General features: G+C 35.6%; 1 protein-coding gene across 4 annotated transcripts in view; it reads right to left on the reverse strand.

The window, feature by feature from the left end:
* The window catches only part of WDFY3 (WD repeat and FYVE domain containing 3), a 262,639-nt gene that overhangs the window by 112,085 nt on the left and 132,489 nt on the right, over positions 1-18,065 (reverse strand). For 3 of the 4 annotated variants that reach the window (XM_030847029.3, XM_060299607.2, XM_030847033.3), the window contains exons 12-18: positions 17,404-17,597; positions 13,510-13,967; positions 11,581-11,664; positions 6,948-7,125; positions 5,925-6,139; positions 3,736-3,848; positions 766-997 (exon numbers count right to left, since the gene is read on the reverse strand). In XM_030847029.3, the coding sequence (XP_030702889.1) occupies positions 766-997; positions 3,736-3,848; positions 5,925-6,139; positions 6,948-7,125; positions 11,581-11,664; positions 13,510-13,967; positions 17,404-17,597 (1,474 nt within the window). The remainder of the gene's footprint in view (positions 1-765; positions 998-3,735; positions 3,849-5,924; positions 6,140-6,947; positions 7,126-11,580; positions 11,665-13,509; positions 13,968-17,403; positions 17,598-18,065) is intronic. The other variant, XM_060299608.1, reaches the window with a different exon arrangement.

The following is an 18,065-nucleotide window of genomic DNA, read 5'->3' on the forward strand; positions in this document are numbered from 1 at the left end:
CTGTTTTTCGCCATGCGGCTTATGGGATCTCAGTTCCCCAACCACAGGTTGAACCCGGGCGAAGGCAGTGAAAGCCCAGAATCTTAACCACTAGGCCACCAGGGAACTCCCTAGATTCTTTGTTACTTCTGCTGTTTAAGTTTTTCTGCCACTTCAAAGTATTTATTCATTTAATGTGATAGTAACTGAATACTTATAATGTATAAAATACTAATATTTATAATGTATAAGATACTAAGTTAGGTAATTTGAGAGAAAAAAGGACAAAACCTAGCCAAAGAGCTTTTAATCTAATTTTAATTTGCATATTATCTGTAACTTTATTGTACTAAATCAGAAGTTGACAAACATTTTCTAGAGTGGGCCAGAGTATAAATATTTTATGCTTTGCAGACCAGATAGCCTCCATCATGACTTTGCAGTCTAGCATGAAAGCAGCCATAGATAACACATATACATAAATGAATGTGGCTGTGTTACCATGAAACTTTACAAAAAGAGAAAAAAAGAGAATTTACAAAAACAGATTTGGACTGTGCACCTTAGATTGCTGACTCTTATACCATATCAATTTATTTAGTATAATAAATAATTAAAAACAATTAAATCCAAAAATCTTAACATGCTCAAGGAACTCAATCATTTGAAAATATATAGCATATACTAAATTTTAATCAAGTAGATTTAAAACCAAAGATCTATTTCTCAAAGGCAAGACTGAGGCATGAAATATAATATAGCTTGGCTACCTGGCAAATTTCTTACCCAAACCCTTCAAGGGATGTGTCAAATTCAACAAAAGTCGGAGTAACTGATGACCCATGAAGTCTGATGTCATGTGGGGTTGTCATGGAGACCAAGCACTTCACCCTGGTCAGGGGTACAGTACTTCCTTCTGCAGATTTCACTAGGCTCTTGCTTATGCGGTAATGGTTATCTTCATGTAAGCTGAAGACACTATCAGAACCCAGACCTTCCATAGATGTGATCATACTACCTGTAAGTCAAAGAAAATCTCTTGAGAAAAATATCATATAGATTTCTAAAATAGTGACTTTAACAAGGCTGATTAATTTTAAATACACTCTTCAGTTTCAATATATACAATAATTTTATTTTTAAACTCCAAAGCTATTATACAGTTGTTTTTTTTTTTTTTTTTTTTTTTGCGTACACGGGCCTCTCACTGTTGTGGCCTCTCCCATTGCGGAGCACAGGCTCCGGATGCGCAGGGTCAGTGGCCATGGCTCACGGGCCCAGCCGCTCCACGGCATGTGGGATCCTCCCGGACCGGGGCACGAACCCAAGTCCCCTGCATCGGCAGGCGGACTCTCAACCACTGCGCCACCAGGGAAGCCCCTATTATCCAGTTTTAATGTAATTTATGTTCACTTAAAAACTTAAATAGCATATGTTTTTACTTATATTTACTACTAAAGTAATAAACACATTGCAGAAATGTTGGAAACTAGAGTACAAGATCAGATAGAAAAAGAATAAAAATCACCAATGACCACTATCCAAGCCACTGCTACAGTAAAATTTAATTATAAGCTACACTTAATGATGTTTATAAAAACCAGATCATACTTTTATTTCACAAAGTAATTTATTATTTCTCTTTTAGAAGAAAACAAAATATTTGAGAAGTATTATAATGGAAAGAAACAGGTCATCTTTCTTATTTAAAAAAATCGGAGATAAATAGCAGAAACTTGCTTCTCTCATTCCCCCCCCCCTTTTTTTTTTTTTTTGCAGTACGCGGGCCTCTCACTGTTGTGGCCTCTCCCATTGTGGAGCACAGGCTCCGGACGCACAGCCTCAGTGGCCATGGCTCACGGGCCCAGCCGCTCCGCAGCATGTGGGATCCTCCCGGACCAGGGCACGAACCCGTGTCGCCTGCATCGGCAGGCGGACTCTCAACCACTGCGCCACCAGGGATGCCCTCTCCCCATTTTTAATTCTTTCCATATAGCTATTAAAATTAGACACGTGATCACAAAAATACTTGAATTTTAAATTTCCTATATGCATGCAAATGGTAACACTTTTAAGAACAAAAAAATAAAATTTAAACAAGCTATTCTATTCTTTCAGGAATACATTATAAATGTAATGGAGAAAATATTCCCTCTCAAGATAAACCACATGAATTTAATTATTTCCCTCTTAAGTGTGCTAAGCAGTCAGGCAACCATAAAAATATTTCAATATTCTTAGAGAAAGGAACTATTTTTTGTCAATTCTAAGGAACTGCGTAAAGTACAAAAACAACAACAACAAAAATATATACATGCAGGGGATGTATATTAATTGATAAGAAAAATTGAAATACTGTTTTCCAATAAAACTGTGTTGGAACTCAAAAGGTCTTAGTGTTTCCAAAACACAGTATTCACTTATCACTGACAATAAATTGTAGGAGGAAATATTGAGGTTGAAATAATGGTTGAAGGTTGTTTAATCTCTTTGATTCTCACCTGAAAAAAAAAAAAGCTTGAACTAAATGATTACTATGTGCTTGAACAACAGGCATTCTATTCTTCTAGGTTCCATTCTTTCCTGCTTCACTAGTAACGGTTATTTCAATCCATTAACACAAATGCCTTAACTATGGCTAACAACAAGACAAAACAAATTGTAAAGTTAAAACCCACCAAACTATAGAATTAACACTGGGAGGAAATCCAGGGCATCTGAGCTCTCTATTGAGAGTACTCTTTCCCCACAGCTCTTGAGTGGATGGAATCTGACGCTCCTCCATGGTCTATGCCGGATGGGTAGGCAGTGCCTACATTCTAACACACCCCTCTCCATCATCCTTGCATCAGCCTAATGCAAAAACTTCTCTTCCTTGGAGGTTCTGCATCAGCAATCCTATCACACACCTCTCTATGAAACTGCCACCTACTAATGCTGGCATTTCATTCTCACCTCTTCCTTGTACTAATTCTTACCAGTGCACTGGGGGATTTCAAGGTCCACATGAACAACCTATCTAACACCTCCCTTCTATGATCACCTTTCCTCCAATAAGCTTTACGTCTACTTTACTCCAGAGCCAAATTTTGGGCACAGTCCTTTTCTTTGCTTTTTCTCACCGCTCCAATTTTGATTGCCATTACCCTACCTCATTCCTCCAGTTTACCCATTCTTTTTCTCTCACTACATTTGCTTTTTAGCCTAGCCATTCTTCTCCAGCCCAGTGATCTATCCCTTTTCTCCCAGCCTATCACTAGCTGCTTGACTTTACTTCTTCCCCTATCTATCCTATACTCCTTGGTGTTTCTCTTTGACTACTTTTATTAGTATTTTAAATTTCCTGTCCTCCATGTCCTCCTGCACCAACTGTCCTGCAAAGCCACAGCCTGTGAATAGTCCAGTCAACCACTCTAGTTCAGGCAGCAAAGGCTAACTGAGAAAGGTAAAGAAATTACAGATCTTCTGAGAAAGAGGTATTCCCCCTTCCAAGCCAAGGGTTATTCTGCACATAGTTCTCACCTCCTCTGGATCTTGCTTGTATCACTGATTCCTTTGCCACCCCCATCTGCCCGCTTCTCCAGTCAAACAATGAGATCTTACGTTTTTCTATTTAAATAACAACAAATGAAAAACAACAACAAACCCTTCCTTTCTTTTTTTTTTACAGTCGAACTTCTTGAAATAATTTTCTTCCCTTACATGATTTTCATTTATAAGATAAACCAAAAAAGGGAACTTCAAAGGTCAACTTACTTCTCATCTCTGGCTCATAACTCAGTGAACTTGGTTTGTGGACCCTATATTGTTTTAGCAGTTTTTTGTCCCAGGCACCACAATTTAATGGACTTGCCAAACGTAAAAACTCCCTGAAGAAGAGACAAAGCAAAGTTATTCCTTGATTGGGAACATTATATAATTCATAAACTAAACACACAAAAAATGTGACTTAATGAATTATAACAGACTAATTAAAAATACTAAAGCAATCTGAACAGTTACTATAATATACAATGCTAATTTTATGTTTTAATTCATCAAGCAGTGAAAAGAGCACCAAGTATTGTGAAAAGTTACAAAGGAAACCTGAGGAGCATGTTCTCCTGGAATGTGATGGGCAGAAATATAGTGAATTGTCAAGGGGTTACAAAAACAGAAGCCCTTTATATCCAGTCATTTACAGCATCATGTAAAAGTAAAAAAATTAAAAAAAGAATACTTCTCTGAATTTTCAATTACCTACAGCAGAAAAAACAAATATTTAAAGGTCAGGTACCCTTTGCCAGTTTTTCACATAGAGTGTGATATACAATTAGCTCATAATCTATGGCTTGCCAGCAGCTAGGTGCCTATACCATCATGTGACCTTTGCATTCATCTAATTCATTCACTGTGAAAACTGAGCATGTCCAAATGGTTGGTTTCCATTGCTTCCTCTGTTTACCTAAGTAGCCGGTACAAGTTATTTAGTAAAATACAAGCATTAGGTATGAGATAGTCTCTTTTTCTCATTCAGTCTCTCTACTTTTAAAGTAGCAGATCATCAAAAAGGATCATGGGAAAATCTCCATGCTGTTTTCAAAACTTTAGGTCTCTGAATACATTCATAATGTGACAAAGTGAGCAGAGACTGTGTCATTCATCTTCGTATTACTAAGGCCTGGCACACTGCCCTGTACAATACTGTTTAACAAATGTTAATCACAGAGGTTTTTCTTAGCTTGGAGTCAGTTAAAAAATATAAATTACAAATAGAGTCCAACCATTCTTAAGAAAGTTCCAAAAGTTTTATGAAAAAGGAGTACTTTAACAGCAGAAAAAAATTATTTTATTTATTTAAAAATATATTTATTTATTTATTTATTTACACTGGGCCTTAGTTGCAGTAGGCGGGCTCCTCAGTTGCAGCTGAAAGTAACAAGATATATGAGAGTATTTTTTTAAGGAAGGACAAGATGATTTAAACATTAAATCTGTTTGGCTAGGTAATTTCAAGGAAAGTTTTTTTTTTTAATGTTGTTTTATCCCTAAAACACAGAGCACTGTTTCTCTTATATTAAAAAAGGTTATTCAAATATACCTATTTCTCGAATGGCTAAACTGTGCAAGGTATATCCACACCATGGACTACAACTCAGCAATAGAAAGAAACAAACTCTTGATACATAACAATCTAGATGCATCTCAAAGGCACTATAACGAGTGAAAAAAGCTAATCACAAAAGGTCATATACTGTATGATTCAATTTACATAACATTTTCAAAGTGACAAAATTACGGAGATGGAGAACAGAGTTGTTTCTAGGGGTTAGAGATGGCGGGGGTTAGGGAAGTGGCTATGATAATAAAGAGGGAGCACTGGGGAGATCTTTGTGACATCTTAATTGCGTGATGGCACATCAATCTGACACAAGTGATAAATAACAGGGGAACTGTAGCATACGTGGATACATTGTACCAATGTCCGTTTCTTGGCTTTGATACTGTCCTGTAGTTACATAAGATGTAACCACTGGGGGAAACTGGATGCTGGGGACACAGAATCTCTCTGATCTACCTTTACAACTTCCTCTGAATCTCTAATTATTTTAAAATTTAAAAAGTGTTTCTTAAAAGAGTTCGTCCACATAAAATGTTCTTATCTATAAAGTAGATGCAAGTCATACAAATATAACATGACTCCATTTTTAAAGGGAAGTGAGAGTTTGCTGGATTCAAGCAGAAGAAATGACCAATGGACAAAAACATCCTGTTTACTAATAACTAGATTGATCTGTTTCTAAGTGCGATATTTTGGGCATTTTGCCCATTTTCGTGGTGTTTTGGTTTTGCCCACAGATAACTGAATATATGTTTATTAAAGCAAGACTCTTGACTATAAAGACTCTAGAAACGGCCATTACTAATGGTGGCTTATTTGAATGTGAAGAAGAGAACATACTGACCTCAGCACCATGGGCTCCAGAGCCTGAGAGGCTAATCGTTCAAACATTCGCTGGAGGGGCGGGTGCAGTGAGTGGTCCTCATCAGCCAGCGCAGCACTGCACCGCTGCAGCAGTCGCGCATGGAGACCAGCTTCACACATGACTTGCTGGTTTCTTTCTGTGTGCACCAGTGATTGTAAAATATTTGCCACGGCAAGTTGAAGGTCCAAAGCATGCTGGAGTTAACAAAGAAATTCATGCCACCAGGGCATTCTTAATAAGATAGGTGATAGTTCTCTCCTTTTAAGAGTTGAAGCACACCTTTAATTTTAATATGAGGTCTCTACATGCTTCAAATTACATTCAGATGAATTAAGTAGCTGACTTAGAGGGACACAGCAACTCCAGAACAGGGCCAGGGAAATATTTCTGGTCTTCATTCTGTTAGAAGCATACCTAGCTCAACTCCATTTTCTTCCAAGTCTTTCATATTACATGACTATATGTAACTAATAATATTTTTATTTTTATAGAAATAGTGGGTATAAAGTAAATATTTTTCATGGTAAGTAAATAACCAGTTTAAAGAATGACCTATTGTTAACATTTGTTACACTTTAGGCCTTCGAAACCATACAACATTTTAAACAAAACTAGTCACCCAAACTCCAGTTCACCCAAACTCCTGAGTGTTACAAATGAAAATACATAAATAGCCTCAAAATGGTACCTTCAGTCATTTTTCTTCCTGTATTATTTATTAACAACTTCCACTGCTGAGCAGGATTTACAAGGAGAAAGGGAATTATTTTAGTACCAGAAGTAACTGCATTTTAACAAATGAGTTGTATTCTAAAACATACGTATCTACTACTCATTAGGAAAGTTAAGACTCAAACACGAAAATCCTGTTTTTTTCCTTTACCTACTTCAGTATGTGACACAGAAAGGTTCCATGTTACCTTCTTGGTCCCACTCCCTTGCTCATGCAGTCACACCTTCCACTCATTAAAGACGGGAAGGAACCAATCTATCCAAGCTTACTTCTGGTTGTGTCACTGACCCAACAGAGGCCAGGAGGTCCAGCATAGAAAGCATGGCTCCAGGATGGATGATGACAGCATCAGAACTCTGGAGAGATGAAGTTGCCGCATGTAGTTTCAGGTCAGCAACATTTTTAGGAGGGTAGACAGGGGGAGTTGAAACAGAATGATATGCATGCCTATGAAAAGAAAGAAGGGTAATTGGGTATTTAATTCAATCACATTCTCTGTTCATTTTCTTCATCTTCTACTACCTTTCTCCACTGAGTAAAAAAAAGCCTTATAATTAGGGGTTGGGTAGCAAAACACCTTAACGTTGGGAAATTAAAAAACAATATATTATCAATTCTTGAGTCACATATAGACAACTTATCAAGTCTTTTAGGCTCTTATATGTTTTTATCACTTACTATTTGGAGTGTTTCATTAAAGAATGGCACATGATGACTAGTTAATATTACTCTATGGTGTATTTGAAAGTTGCTAAAAGAGTAGATCCTAGAAGTTCTCATCACAAGGAAGAAACCATTTTTTCCTTGAATCTATGTAAGGTGATGGATGTTCACTAAACCTACTGTAGTAATCATTTTGCAACACATGTAAGCCAAGTCATTATGATGTACACCTTAAACGTTATACAGTGCAGTATATCAATTATATCTCAGTAAAACTGAAAAAAAGAAAAACAAAAAGAATAACATACATGACAGCAGATATAAAGAATAGGTGAAATTACAGTGAGTCAAAGCTCTAAGAAAGATGATATTTCTGATAATTTGTGATGAGAGTACAAGTTATATTAAGTGCCTCAGTGAGAGTGTTTTCTTTGAAATTTCCTATGTGTTTTTAACCTTTCCTTAAACCATGGGTAATATAATCAAGAACAAACAAGATCAAAGCGGCCTACTCTATAACTGGTTCAACTGAGTCAGAGTTGGCTCAGAATGCTGGCCACATGTCAATAAATGTATTAAGAATCAAGGGAGTTCTCCTTTAGCTTATTTGGAACTACATTCATGCTCTTTTGCATTATCCTCCCTACCACTGAGAATATTCACAATTTTTAAAAATTTGGGATATTTTACGTAACAAGCTTCCATGAGTTAGAAAGCCTAGCCATGCCCTTGAATGCACAACATTTCTTCTCATCAATGATCTCCACCGTCTATTTCATACTCTTCTTCTGCAATTCATGAGTTTTGCACATTTTGTATCTTGGCACAAGGAAACAGATGCTTGTGGGTTCAGCCTATGGGAGCTCTTTGTTCCAATGAATTGGTTTCAGCATAATTTGTCTAATGTTGAGCTCTGTCACTGACAGCAGCGCAGTTTCAGCTCTCTGGCACAAGAGCAGCTTGGGAAACAGATGCTTTAAGTCACTGATTTAGTAGCAAAGAATTGGCACTGCCTTTTTTTTTTTTTTTTTGAGTACCATTCTCTTTTTAACAGAGATTCTAGGAAAGTATTCAGCTTCACTTAAAAAAAAAACACATGTGCGCTACTGTTTAAAGTCAGCATATCCTCCACCTACTCTTTTCCACTCCCTGTTTTTTTTTTCTGTTTTTGTTCAGAAAGATTTAATTTCTAAACTTACTACAATAGTTTTCTAAATGTTTATTAACAACAGGTATCCTCCTCCTATGTTTCTCCCTTTATTCTTTAAAATATTTTGACCTAACTAGAAAAAAAAAAAGATTCCTAATTCCTCTATTGTGTAATAGGAACTTCAAACCATTAAGAAATTTCATAAAAATTGTTTTCATTACACATAAAAACTAATGCAATTTTGAGAAAAAACATCAATTCTAATTGTATATTCTAGTTACAGGCCTTCCGAAATTATTTCTTAGTTGCCTGATTTAATATACATTTGAACTTAAATTACTGATATGTATAGCTAGGAAGAAGTCCTTTATGTCTTTGGAAACTGAACTCTACTAATATGTAACTATTAAAGTAGTAAACTTTTAAATCTTATATAGAAAAATATTCTAATGTAGGAATTATATTATTCTTCTCAAACTAGTAAAATACTGCAAACATTGTAGAAATCTAAAGTATGGTATTTATTAAGTAAAATTAGGTCTATTTTAACAGCCATTATATAACATTAATTCTTACTAAGTCACTTAGGTATTACCACTTTTTACATTTAGAGACTGTGGTAAGCTTATTAAATTGGTAACTACCAACCAAGACCTAACCATTTGCAAAGACAGGATAAAATGACATTGCAAAATTTAGTTAATTTTTATGTTGCAGTTACTTTTAAAGCTTAAAGAAATCGCTACTTAATATTTCAATCTAAATTCTCATATATACTTAAGACTTATCTACCTCTTTTGGGAATATATACTGAAATATTTAAATTCTGAATTTGCTTTGCCTTAATTATCAAGCGTGTATAGGCACTAAGTAATGGACACCATGTTCGAAAGATAACTAGTACTCGCCACCTATTTTGCAATTGCAGATATGTTCTGAGAGTCTTGATTACTATTTTGTATTTTGTTTTCACCTCCTCTGACTGTGATTGAATATTGTTCAGCATAATTCTGTTCCATTATTCCTTCTGAATAATGAAAAAAATTTTGAATTTTAGTTTTCCAAAATAAGGTTTCCTAGTTCTTCTTCCTCCGAGTCTTCAAATAGAGAAGAATCTCCAAGATTTTACTTGCCAGACAAGTATCACAAGTTGAAATTTCCTTAGTACCTTAATCTCCACAAGCCATAAAACTAACATAATGTTGGTTTTTCCTTTTGCAAACAAAACAAGACAAAACATGTTTTGCCACAAGAAAAAAGATGCCCATAAGCTGATGTAATTTGAGATGTTCTTGAGATATTCTCACTTCAAAAATTACTATACTGTGAAGTAAAAAAAGTTTTTATTAGCTTATGATTCTTATCACTGAGCAAAATGTATGTAACCTGACTAGAATGGCAAGCTACACTGATCTTATTATTAGCATGAACAGCACTGGGAGCTTCCTTGGGGTAACATCAACTTGTAAGCCTGATTAGAATTCCCATGGATAAGATACACTCAACTACAACTGCTGATTCAGTGACAGTTTCCCCTTAGGTCAAAGACAGGACATCCTTATATGTAGCTATGTTGCAAAAGATGAAAAAATGTTTTTGATCGAAGGCCTTAAATAACTACCATATAGAATAAAATGCTGTTTTCCCTTTGTCAAACTACTATTTAAATAAATAATAGGTTCTAATAGATTTTTAAATATTTGTCCCCTTAATCTGTGAATCCCTATTGAAAGTATTGTAATTTTTGGTTAATACTTAATGAATTTAAACACAGCAATTTTTAAGCCTTTACCATGTATGATAGAATCATAAATATGATTTTTTTAATGATTAAAACTATTTAGTAATTGAAACTATTTTTCTAACATCCAGTAGTTCTCTGGGATAGTAAGCACACATGAATCTTGCAACACAAAGTATACCTTTTACCTTATTCATTTTAGCAACAGAAAAATATACTAGGTCAACTCAAATTGATTTCATAATATCTTGAATCAAGAACTGCTCTTACAAAAACAAAAAAGAAACAGTAGTTTTTAAATACAAATACATTGAACAATACTAAATTCATTTAAGTATGCCATGATTTACTAGAAGAAAATGAGCTGTAAGCCCCAGTGTAAATTTAAAAGAAAAGGAAAATATAAGCCCATATACCTAATGAATATAACTCTTAAAATATATTGAAATACCAAATTTATAACAAATACTTCAAATTTAGTACTAAATTAACCACAACTGTGTTCAAGTTTCAAAATCTGAACAACAGAAATAAAATTAAACAACAACATAGCAGAACCTCAGGATTCATTTTTAAAAAGCCATAGTGGGAGAGAATTAATACAAGACTTAAGGACTTGCACTTGCTTATGAGGAAAACAGGGGCAGGAAGAGTATTTGGTGCCAAGTGCACAGACTATGATCATTTTAAGTACAGGTCGCAAATGGAATCTCAAATGGATCTTAATTGTACTCTTGTCAATCAACTGCTGGTTCTTTATAGTCATAAGCATTATATATGAGGTAGACTACATCAGTTTAGAAAGAGATTTACACACAACTGATGAAAACAGGAGCTAGGGGAGATTTTTTTTATTCACTTTTTCAAAGGTTAGCCTGCATCACATTTCAACTGGTTGAACCCGATTGAGAAAATACACATTTCCTCAGCCAGTGCTGGGATGTTCATTTTGAAGTAATACTAAAAGCCAAAGAATGATCCCAAGCACATTTAAAGTGAAAAGAAAAGGGAGAAAAGTATTCTAGTTAAAGAGTAGAGGCATTACATCCTCATTTCTAAATTAATTTTAATAAAATACATGCTGGTTCTAAAATGCATATTTTAGTCCAAATAATAGAGTTGGATGACAAAATGCTACATGTCCTTCATATCTTCATAGCATCAACACATTTTACTCTCATAAATACACTCAGCAGAAGCTGACAGTTTTAAAAAACAAAAACAAAGATATCAAATAGAAAGAAAATAATTAAAGTTACAAAGCACAAAATCCACATTAATATATAACTGAACACAGAAGAAAAAAACCCACACAAGTAAAGATTGACTTCTGTTATTAGATCAGTACCTTTTCCTGGACAAAGCTGGTGTACCCCAAGGAGAGGGGAGAGAAGACTCACTTGTCAGGCAAGGAGGGATCTGTTCTGCACGACTACAGACAACAAAACAGGGTGGTTTAGAAAGGTTAGAACAGGACACAGTTGATTGGCAGTTGGTTAGTTTCACAAGAAATACCAGTAAAAGTTTAATAGGGAACATCCTCCATACTCAGCGGGAACAAGGAACAAGACTACAACACATGCACTGAGGGAAACAGAAAAGCATGCTTAAGGCAGATGCTTATTCATTAATGTTAACATGTAACATATTTGAAAACAGAGTACTATAGGCCTTGTTTCTTGAGGAAGCAAACTAAAAATAAGGTATACTAACTAGGATAAGTTAGAAAACAAGGGAAAAGAGGTTGAATCTAAATACACAAAATTTAATTTTAAAAAACACCTTATTCCCTCAACACTACACTCTCCCATGGTTTCTATAAGTTAACAATATATATCCATTTTTATTTTCAAGGCAGGGAAAATCTGAAAACCTTTTTTACATTACCTGTGTTTTCTATCTGAATACTAAGGCCAAAGAAATAATAAGAAACAAGAAACATCTCAGTAGGTATTTCAAAGTAGATAATTTTATAGTTAAGGATATAAAAGCTTTTAGCTCTACCCAATAGAGTTACTTGCTTTATTTATGGGGCCATTATAGAAACGATTCACTTGTTTTATGAAGTAAAACTATGGTAATGGTTAAAAGTGATAATGCTTGGGGCAAATTAGCAGCATGATCAGCATGATCACTCTCACATTATTTTCAAAGTGAGAGCTTAATTGAAAACACACTTTAAGAACTGAAAATAAGTGATTTAGGTAAAGCAGACTTATGATCTTAGAACCCTGGATTTTCCACATCATAGATTTTATCACAATATGTTATTGTTTATTCATGTGTTTGTATTTAAGGTAAAGGATGGATATAACCAAAGTAGCCTTGTGCTGAGTTGCACCCTCAATGCCTAGCATGATGGCATGCGATAGGTGTTTGTTAAGTACTTATTTAATGAAGGAATGAGTAAATTAATCTGATGGACTCTTGAACTATCAATGTCTCCCAGGGAGATATATCATTTTTTGAGGATTATAAAATGTTAGGAATGATTATGAATGTTGAGACTATATCATCTGTCTGAAAATACATGTAATCATAACTATGTTCTATTGATAACTAATATCAGTAAGTCTGGATGTACCTAACGTTCTTGAGAATAAAGAGGAAAAAGAAAACATAGGAAACACCACCATGAAAAGTAAACTTCAGGGACTTCCCTGGTGGCGCAGTGGTTAAGAATCTGCCTGCCAACGCAGGGGATATGGGTTTGATCCCTGGTCTGGGAAGATCCCATATGCTGTGGAACAACTAAGTCCATATGCCACAACTAGTGGGCCTGTGCTCTAGAGTCCACGCACCACAACTACGAAGCCTGCGCACCCTAGAGCCCGTGCGCTGCAACTACTGAGCCTGAGTGCTGCAACTACTGAAGCCCGTGTGCCTAGAGCCGGTGCTTCACAAGAAGAGAAGCCACCACAATGAGAAGCCCACGCACCGCAACGAAGAGTAGCCCCCGCTCGCCGCAAATAGAGAAAGCCCCCGCGTAGCAACTGAGACCCAACATGGGGGGAAAAAAAAGTCAACTTCATTGAAACTGCTCCGTTAACTGCATAGAGAGCTTAACTCTAACCTGGTTTTACAAATAATACACAGATGTCCATGCTGAAAAGCTTAAGATCAGAGCAATAGTAATATTCACAAATACAGTGATAAGTAAATGAGAGAGAAGATTCATTTGTTTTCATTTTCTTTCAGATTAAATTATAATTTAAGCCTTAATGTTGAAGTCATACATAGTATACCCTTTAATTCAGAGCACAGAGCAGAGCCATACCTGTCAAAAGAATCTGTGGCTACTTTGTAGAGATAAATAAAGAGTTTACTGCAGTGCCGTAGAGTGGGTGACACTGAATCCATCAAGATTACGTCTTCCTCTAAAAGTCTCTGAAATGGCTGTGTATTTGAGGGGAAGACATTCATGGGGCTTATTTTTCTTAGGTCTGAGAAACAGCCAAGAAATCGAACGGCATCTGCCAACTTCTCATACTGAATCTCTGTTTTGAAGAAATGAGAGTTGGCCGGCTCATAGCGCATTGCTGCAGTCAATGTGCAGAACACAGTGTGGAGAAGTTCAAACACTTGATTCTGGTTCACTTTCTCCCAGCCATTCTTGGGTGGTGAGCTCAAAGATCTTTCCATAGCAACAAGCAAGGACGTAATGTACACAAATCCTCCAACTTTCCTAAAAACTGTTCTTGAACGATGGCTTTCTCGAAGGACTGACAGGAGGGCCTACAGGGGACAAAGAAACAACACAAACAAACACAAACTTATAATTCAAATTAAAGAAAAATAACTGTACATGAATGTCAAAGGGGAATGCCATTCTGTGAACATCTGATATGAGTATTTTTGTCATTTACCGAATAAGCAGTCTTATGAAGCATGCCAAATATTTTGCTAATTAAAAAGTGCCATATTAAAAGCAGAAGATCGTTTTAGAAAACACTATCGCATATTGCTTTTGACAGAATAATGGATATATCCAAATCCTGGCCGAAAAACTTTTCCTATATAGTTGATGAATAATGACATCAATGAATTCAGTGATTTTTACAAAGTAATTTTATTAAATAAGTAAAATACATATTCAAGTATAATTTTACACAATCATGAAAACTTACGACTGTGTGTATACAAAATGATTTATTCTAGAAAGGATCAGAGAGATGATCAGGGAAGCCAAGAGCTGAAGTATTCCGATTCATATAAAATGACCATATCCCGATGCTTTGGAAAGAGCAGTCACTTCAGAGGAGTTATTAGACATTCTCTCTTGCAAAGTGAACTGCGGCCTGAGGGCTGAAAGCATGCTCTTTCCCAGAATAGCTGTTAAGGCCAAACAGGTAAAACAATCTTTTATAACTATAAGTTATTTTCTGAAGTGTCATACTTTTAACATAGTTTATTATTAAAAATAACACATTATAAAATTACTTAACATTTTATGGGGCACTTACTATGTATTAGGTATTTCTTTAAGTGCTTTAATACATTAGCTTATTTAATTCTCTCAATAATCCTATGCATTGGAACTATTATTATCCGCACTTTAGAGATGAAAAATTGAGGCCCCACGTGGTTAAATAATTTGCCAAAGGCTTATACAATGGCAAAGATAGGATTTAAATCCAGGCAGTCTGATTCCCCTACTCATGCACTTAACCATGAAGCTATACTGCCCCAAACAGCAATTCGAAATCTGTTTGCAGATACACAGGCTCCTTTTCCCTGTTTCAGCAACTGAAACACCATGAGAACTTAATTTTGCTTAAGATACAATTTACAATCTTCCCAGTCATTACATTTGAAAAGGCCATTTTATTAAAATATCTCATACATTTCTAATAGTATTTGCAAAAGGGAAAAGCTAAATATTCATATATATAATTACCTTTTTCAAATATACTATTGATACTTTAGAAATTATGAGATTCCACTGTACATACCTATACCTTATTATTTTAAAAGACAGAAAATGTACAATCTGTATATGTAAATAAAATTTAGAAATACAGTGTATTTCTTCCATTATTCTGCAGTTAGTTTCGTTTCCGTATCTTCTCAAATTTAATAAACTGTACTCATAATATCAACTCCTATTTACAACAAGACTTCATAACTTTTTGTTATTTTTAAGCATCTTATAACCTAGCCTGAAGGTTAAATGCAAGGGCTAGAGTTAGAACGCTTGGGTGGAAATTTTGACCCCAACATTAAAAATCATTTCACTGTGGTCAGTTGCTTAACCTTTCTGTGCCAGAGTTTCCTCTTATGTAAAATCTAGACAATAATAAGAACTTACTTTACAGGAAATACATGTAAAACCCTTAGCAAAGTGCCTGGCATAAAAACCCATAACCATCATCATCTTCAAAAACACACTGGGGAAAAACTGGACATGTATTATTTTATATATGAGGAAGCACGAGTTAGGAGTCAAAGTAATATGTACAAAATTGTATCGCTGGTCAGAATTATGATAGGGGTCAGAAAAACAGTGCTTATTAATCCTTAGTCCAAAAGTACTCTATGTTGTGTGTTTCTGGATAAGTTCACCTCCTACTGCCTCAAAACTGGTTACTCTGTTGGCACTGTGACATTATCACAGCATAATCTCAGTATCTGAACATTTCAGATACCATGAATAACTTAATATCCTGCTTAAATCAATAATTAATGATAATGTAGCAAATGCCAAAGTTACAAGGAGATATAGATGCAAGGTGGTTAATTAGGCAAAATCATCAGCTACATATTCACTCCATTTGCATAAATCTAATGCTTACAATTCAAATTTGTACATTGGCAGAATTATAAAATACTACATATTACAAATTAAACTACATAGGTCTGTGGTTGTCTCAACTGAATGGAGACAGTGAAAAGCAATTCTGAATGAAGCAAAAATGGAAACTGAAACTGGAATCCCAAATCCTCCTCGCTGCTTTCCAACACTACTTCATGCCCTCAAAGCAGTGGAATGCTGGAGCCAGCTCATACTGGTCTGGAGAGCCAACAGTTTTATTTTTGGAATTCTGCATACCAGTTGTTAAAAACATAACCATAATTAAAAATTAAGTTCTATAAATTTAAAACTAAATTAATTATTGCAAAAACAAAAGTGGTAAACACTCAAAACTGTATTTCTTATTTTCTATATTTTATTATTATTTGTGCCCTTGAGATATTATACAATGGAGTGCTACTGTATACCTCTTCCCAAGCCACATTCAGTAACACATTAGCTGCCTGAAACAGGTCACAGTGGGAGTATTGACACCATGGAAATCAGTAAATGCAGCAATATCAGGACCCCCTCCTGTCTTCCTCCTGTCTCAGAGTCAGTTACCACCATTTACCAGAACAACACTGTTTCAAAATTACAGGTCAGTTAATTGCCTCTTGTTGGCTTTATCTACCAATATTTTACAAATCCAATTACAAAGGTACCAAGAAAGGAGGAAAATGTATGTTTAAAAAGCTGGAAACCTTAATGACTTTTGAAGGCACTTGTTTTTACCCCACAATCCCCTCAAATATACAAATGTTCCTCAATATTGATATGCATGTGGATGTCTTCCTTGTCTAAGAGATAAATTGTGGTCAGATTATTCTTGCTTTTAAGTTAAAATGCACACTCAAAATTGTCATTATGGGAATTCCCTGGCGGTCCAGTGGTTAGGACTCCTGGCTTTCACTGTCAGGGCCTGGGTTGAATCCCTGGTCGGGGAACTAAGATCCCACAAGCTATGCAGCCAGGCCAGAAAAAAAAAAATTGTCATTATGCTCAAAACAGGGTGAAACATACAACAGCATAAAGAAAAACACACAAATTTCTCATTATTGATGAGAAATTAACTGAATAAAGCAAAAGTTTAATAAAAGAAATACATGATTCTAGAAGGGAGCTATACTTCCTGTCATGTGTGTGCCAGGAACAGGGTGAGGGTCCCAGGAGAGGAAGTCAGAGGGAAAAGAGATAGCTGTCATCCCCAGGGCCCTTGGAGGTCAGGTTAGAGACACTGGCTTTTCTTCAATTATTATTTTGACATAATTTTAGACTTGAGGAAAAATTGCAAGAATAGTTCATAATAGTTTTAAGTCATTTAAAAACAGCCACAGATTTTAGTAGTAAAAATCATACCAACACACTTATCAAACTTACTCTTAGGATGTCAGTCTTCAGCTGCAGTTCTGTTGGTGGGGCTGAGTGCATCAACCCCAGGAGCGTGCCCATGTCATCATCCCCATTTGGAGAAAGCACCAACTGCTGGATCATCATCAGGGCATGCTGCCGACATTGTGGGTACCTTACTATATTATGTGCACATCTTGCACCTCCAAATTCTCGAAAAATTCCTTGGAGGAAGGAGAAAAAAGAACAATATGGGCTAACTTAAAACATTCTAAGCCAAATGAATTAAAACCTGATCTTTTTGTAGAAAGAATAACTCTGAAGAATGCACATAAAATCCACCCAGCTATTTCACTTTTCAAATTACAATAGAAAAATCTCCTTTTAAATTTACAATTACAATACAATACAAAACTGTGGGTTGTCAGCAAAGGCATATACAAATTTTCGTAGATTTCCTTTATGCAAGAATACCCTGGGGCTTCCCTCGTAGCGCAGTGGTTAAGAATCTGCAACTAAGCCCACGCGCCACAGCTACTGAAGCCCGTGTGCCTAGAGCCTGTGCTCTGCAACAAGAGAAGCCCACACACCTCAATGAAGAGTAGCCCCCGCTCACTGAAACCAGAGAAAAGCCAGAGCGCAGCAACGAAGACCCAATGCAGTCAAAAATAAAATAAATAAATTTGAAAATA

The sequence above is a fragment of the Globicephala melas genome, chromosome 5 (genome assembly GCF_963455315.2).
Source record: "Globicephala melas chromosome 5, mGloMel1.2, whole genome shotgun sequence".
NCBI classification, from domain to species: Eukaryota; Metazoa; Chordata; class Mammalia; order Artiodactyla; family Delphinidae; genus Globicephala; species Globicephala melas.